General features: G+C 41.9%; 1 protein-coding gene across 1 annotated transcript; it reads right to left on the bottom strand.

Moving 5' to 3' along the window:
* Window positions 1-1,290: 1,290 nt before the first annotated feature.
* On the bottom strand, window positions 1,291-5,717 carry rap2c (RAP2C, member of RAS oncogene family). The gene is made up of 3 exons (XM_070836633.1): window positions 4,763-5,717; window positions 3,236-3,521; window positions 1,291-2,632 (listed from the first exon to the last, which is right to left on the bottom strand). The coding sequence occupies exons 1-2, from the start codon at window positions 5,033-5,035 to the stop codon at window positions 3,243-3,245; spliced, it is 552 nt and encodes a 183-aa protein (XP_070692734.1). The 5' UTR covers window positions 5,036-5,717; the 3' UTR covers window positions 1,291-2,632; window positions 3,236-3,242.
* Window positions 5,718-5,991: the final 274 nt, after the last annotated feature.

Raw genomic sequence — 5,991 nt, 5'->3', positions numbered from 1 at the left:
GTTCTGTTGTAAGATGGGACCAGAAACATCATGTGGGGTCACGTTTCTCTACAAATAAGCATCCTAAAGTTGAGCTGAAGCAAACAGGATGCTTCAACATGCAGAGTTCACCATATGAAGTGGGCATCTTGCAGAGTTACTGTGAATTTAGGGACAAAACTCCTTCACTGTGTTCCCATCACTCCTATTACTTCCTATCACAAACGTCTGAGGAAACAAAGAGGAATTCACAAAAACAGACTACAACTTTAACAGGTATTAATTGATAAGTCTAACTTCTACAACTGGAACCTCATTGTTTCAAAATGCATTTTTGCAAGAGGACTATGGATTTTTGTCCCCCACAATAAGGTTTTTCTTTGTGGTACAGATGAGGAACTTTATCAGCAACCAGAAACTGTTCAACTCTATACATACAGTGTGTGATAGAGGAAATAGGTGCACTGAGCTGGGTGCTCTGCCCCAAAAGGACATGTTGAGTGTTGTTTTTAGACAAAGCCATGAAAATATGGAACCTTATTCTTTAACTTAAAGCAGCAACCAGTGATTTTTTTTTTATGGCCATGTGGGGACGGCAGAAACAACTTATGAACACAACATCGACGTATCACATCATCTTAGTCGATATGATGTAAAGCTTAATTTGGAGTCGTGTTCCCAGAAACCTGCTGGCTTTAAGCCCAATATTCACTCTCTTTAGGTATTTTTCTTATCTCCACTAACTCCTGAAACAAACAAACATTTGGCTCTTTAGGTGCTACATCCTCCACTATTCTCATCAGTTAGTCGTTAACTGCGTCTGTCTGCTGTTCGGTGCAGAGCAGATACTGGGTGTTTAGAGCTTTTTCACCGAAAACAGCTGCCTGTTGTGACCACAAACGACCCTATGAGAGCGGAGAGTGACTCAAAACAGTAAAATTGCTGGTCAGACGGCTAAACCATGAGCTGAACTCACTAAAAAACTGAGGGCCATCTTCCCACAGCCGAGGGAACTTGCAGATTCAGGCGACAATTCTTTGTAGCTTCATCACTACGAGTGATCCCTTTTACACACTTATATTTGATACATTGTGGTTATTAAAATATTGAGTATAGCTGCTTTAACACCATGATTTACATTTTTCATTATAGCATGACCAAAGCGATTAACCTAGTTTCATCTGACGCACGGAATGACCACCAAAGTCCCAAATCTGTGGCTGTAATGAGATCGAAGGAGAACTAGCATTGGTCACACAGACGTGGCTGTGTTATCAATTAAAAGATAATACTACAACTGTGCTCCATGACAAAAGCAGAAAGGCCAGCATGTTTATTACCAAACAATGACAACTGTTTATCATTCAGAGAAAAAAAAAGAAACATGAGACCAGGGTGCAACAGAAATTATTTAAGGCTCTGTTAAATCCTCAGCTTCAAAAAACAAACAGAAAAACAATGTACCATGTATCCTGAAAAGTCACAAAAAGCGAAAAACTAGTATAAAATTAAAAGTTTAAAACTGGCTACCCATGTCATTAGTTTTTTAATAAATAGGTCACTATAAGAAAAAGAAAAATACAAAGTTAAATCTGATTAACTGCGCCAGAACTTTTATCAAACCACATTGCAGCGGGAGTTATTTGATGACAAGAAATCAGCGTCTCCTGAATTTAAAGCAACACACGTCATGTAGTCAAACACAAATATGCACTGTGAGCTTCCTTTGGTCGTTCCAAAATCATTCTCCCACAGAGACTCCTCGAGAAAACTGAAAATGGAAGACCTGCGTCCACACAATCGATGCCTTGTAGAGACTCTGACAGAACTCAAGCTAAAAACAGTAAAATGGCTCTTCTATCACTTCAAGTTGATTTAGTAGAACATTTTAAATTTTGAGCATGCTTGTTTTCAGATGAGTTTAGCTGCTTCAGGCTACTGCGATTATAGAAAAGTAAATTATGGACTAGTGGTGAACGTCCATTGACGTAAATGTTACAGGAGTAATCCATAAGCAGTCACACGTCTTGTCTAATTTTCCTGAAGCTAAAAAAGTCATACTGTAGTACACACTGCTGTATTTTGTGCCGGTTTGAAGAACTACTTTAGACGAGATTTTCAAAATTAAGCGAGGAGCATACCTGGGCAGCAAACTGGTCGAAGTATGCATGCTTAAAAATCAAAATGTTTCAATAATATGAAATACTTTGTCAAATTCCAAACTTGAGACATTATACAAGTAATAATAAAGTATATAATAGTGATTAAAGCAGCTTTAAAAAGAAGCTGCAACCTCACAAATGCTCCTGTTTATTATATCAGAGATACTTCCGACTAAAAGGGAAAAAAAGAAAAAAAAGACTGAAATTCACAGATGGCCGTTCTTGCTCATTACAAGTCTGTCTGTCTGACTCCACCCTGGGTCATCGCAAAGGCCGTTAAGGTTGCAGCAGAAACGTCTTCTAACAGTTATGATATCAAAAATAGGGCCGACGTCTTTCCTGTCAGGTGTTCTGTGATAGACACTCAGAAACCACCTCGAACAGAAACTTTACCAGCTTCTGCAAGTTTTTGTCAGTATGCGCAAAAGTCAGGTTGTCCCCAGGTTCATGGTTCATCAAAATCCTCGTGATGATCCAGAAAAATGACACATCTATAAAAAAAAAAAAAGGAGAAGAGAACAAACAAAACAGCTTATCAATGAAACTTTAAATCATTCTCCATGTGCATCTGTGTGGGCAGTGTTAACACAGGCAACATCTGTCACTGAATCTAAAGTTAACTTCCTGTTTTGGAACATAAATTCTTTTTCAGGATGTCACATTTTCCTCTTTCTACGGCTCAGCTCGCAGGACTGTCTGCTTCATTAGGCACTACTCTCCAGGACCCCCCTACTCCCCCCGGCCCTGAGCTGCTCATACAGTTGTGTTCTTCGTGCCACATACTTTCTGCGATCTTATGATAACAAGCTAAATCAACGGTTTTGCGGAGAGCAGCACCACCCACTCGTCTTTCTCACTTCCAACCTCTCCACTCCTCTCCTTTACACCGCACTGAAACGCCACACAGTCATCCATGTGTCACATTTCTCCTCAGCTTGTGAACCATTTATACACAAGCACTGTAGGGACATTTTATCACATTTTTTAAAATTTGCGAGTGGCCAACTGTGCTGTACTCGTGAGTTCTTTGGCGCAGCGCGAATATGAATGCAACCATGCAGGAGGAGAATAGCAATGGCAGTGTGTGCTCGTACCTCTTCCTCACTGTACCACACAGGCTGTGCAGCACTGTTCCTGCTTCTCCGGCAGTGTGGAATAATTCATCTGTCGGACGATCTCTGCAAACAGCTCGTCCACCATAGTCTTGCTCTTGGCAGAAGTTTCAATAAAAGGGCAGCCCCACTCTTGAGCCAGAGCTCGTCCATCTGACCCGGCGACCTCACGCTCAGACTCCAGGTCGACTTTGTTCCCTACAAGAATCAACGGCACCTTCTCGAAGCGCTTCACTCGCACTATTTGGTCTCGCATTGGTCTGATGTCCTGAAAGACGGAGAGGGAGAGGATATGAGTGTGTGGTTTCTCTCATTACAACCCACAGGCCGTTAACAGCAATGGGACAATTTGTTGGGACAGTTTGTTTTTCAATTCCATTTCTCAACATGTAGTGCGTTCATATTGGAAAAGTGAGAGGTTCGGTCTAAAGAGTCTGCATGAATACTTAAAAACTGCTGATTTTTGAGTGTGTTGTTGATATAAACACAAAAGAATGCAGATATTACATGTAAAAATATGTAATTGTCAAGTATGGTGGTGAAACAGTTAAATTATGTATTAAATATTTCCTTTCTCTTTGTGAAGTTTACTTGGCAACAACATTCAAACGTTAGTTTGATTTTTGGTATTGCATCATTTCCTGTTAGTAGAAAAGTGCAATATTTAGTTTTTGTATACCAGCTATGAAAACAACACAGTGAGAATAAGAATATACAACATACTGTGTAAAATGTGTATGTTTTGCAGCAACTGGGACACAGCCAACATTGTCATACATTCCCTTGCATAACTTCACTCTTACACAAGTATTGTTGCCTTTATAAAAGTACTTTTGATGGTAATTCAATATTGAGTTGTCTTTCTTGGTTTGACCAAACTGAAAAGTTTCAAATACTATAAGCTGTGTCCTCTTTTACTAGCACACATTTTAACCATAAGCTCCCCTGCACACCGGTAGCTTAGTCTGTTTATGGTTGTTTTACATTTACACCACTGACATGTGTCAGTCAATAAAAAGGTATCTGTGTGCGTACTTGCACAATATTTCATGTCAGTTATCTGAGAAATGGCTCAAAACTGAATGCTTATGTTCTTGCAGTGAATACATATAACATTGATTCCTGCTTTTCTTTCTCTATAGTAACAAATGCATTGTGTTGTATAGTCTTTATATAGTCTGTATAGTATTTTTGCCTATATGGGCGCTTCTGTGGTATCTGGTGATGTGGTTCACGGTGATGCCAATTCACCATGAAGGCATCATATTATATCCTAAGATTACTGCACCCCTGCTGGCTTTAAATGAATGTCACTGGATTCATTTTTACATCTTCGATAAATTAATCTCCATCTTTGGGTAATAAACCAAAATGTGGACGGTGCATGGCTCCGTAATAAGCAACACGAATCACACCTCAGTACATCATCTAAATTCTCTGATTAACCAATTAGCTTCAAACAGTTTCCACCTGTGTGTGGTTTAAATGTGTCCTTGCACATCAGGTTACCTGGAAAGACTGCTGATTGACCAGGCTGTAGACCAGGATGAACCCCTGGCCGTTCTTGATGTACAGATCTCTCATGGAGGCGAACTGCTCCGTCCCCGCTGTGTCGAGGATCTCCAGCACGGAGGGGGACGAGTCCACCTCGATCTCCTTTCGGTAAAAGTCCTCGATGGTCGGGTCGTATTTCTCGATGAAAGTGCCGGTGACAAACTGGACGGTCAGCGCGGACTTGCCGACGCCGCCGCTGCCCAGCACGACCACTTTGTATTCTTTCATTGGGGCGGTCGAGGCAGGCTAACTTAGCAGCTAACGACTTAGCTACACTGCTATACTCGCTCCGGAAACATTTATCAGGCCTTTTAAAAGAGCTAACAAGCGAAGTGACAAATGTTAGGCGATATAAAACAACTCCACACTCACATAAACACAGGTGTGGCGCTCATATTGGGTGTTTTCCTATCGTTGCCTGGCTAGCTGGCGAGTAAAAGTTGTTGTCCGCTGACGTTAACTCCGGTGTTAGCTAGCCGTAAAGCTAACTCGCTTCTGGCTGAATTCACGCTGTCCCATGCTCGAGCCTCAAGCCCTTACATCCGATCTGATGAACCAGAGGTGCCGGGGACTCATCGGCGAAGTCACGGTGATGCACATTACACTTCCCCTACAGACAGCATGCCAGTCCCCCTCTACCTACACACACACACACACACACATTCACATACACACACACACACCAGTCCGCCGGTGTCGCAAAACGCAGCGCTGGTGAACGTCTGTCCGTCCGGGCCTGGTTCTGGTTCCGGCCCGACCCGGTCCGGCGCTTCGGCACCTGGGCGTGCTATCGATGGACAATCCGCAGATTAAATATAATAATCCGAGGGTCCATTGGCTGCAGTTTGCTGCTGCTCCAGTGTGTGTTTGACTATGTGCTGAGCAGGTTTGGTTACAGAAAGGAAAGCTTTTTTTTTTCACCAACTGATTTCCTGAAGCTAGCTGTCTGGCTTCCGCTAACGACAGCGACACTTCTGGTCGGACTGTTTTCAGAATAAAAGCCTTCTCCACTGCAATAAGCCATAATTGCTATGTGTGGGGAGTTTCACAGGAGCTGCAAACATGACTCCTATCATCAAGTTTATTGCAACCACATGACACAGATTCACACGGTAGTCCGTATTTGGACATTTAGCTACTTACAGCAAAATGCCAGGAGTGTATATATATTCAACCACTTAGTT

The sequence above is a fragment of the Pempheris klunzingeri genome, chromosome 9 (genome assembly GCF_042242105.1).
Source record: "Pempheris klunzingeri isolate RE-2024b chromosome 9, fPemKlu1.hap1, whole genome shotgun sequence".
NCBI classification, from domain to species: domain Eukaryota; kingdom Metazoa; phylum Chordata; class Actinopteri; order Acropomatiformes; family Pempheridae; genus Pempheris; species Pempheris klunzingeri.
Note: the sequence above shows the minus strand (reverse complement) of the source record. Positions and strands in the feature narration are given on the sequence as shown.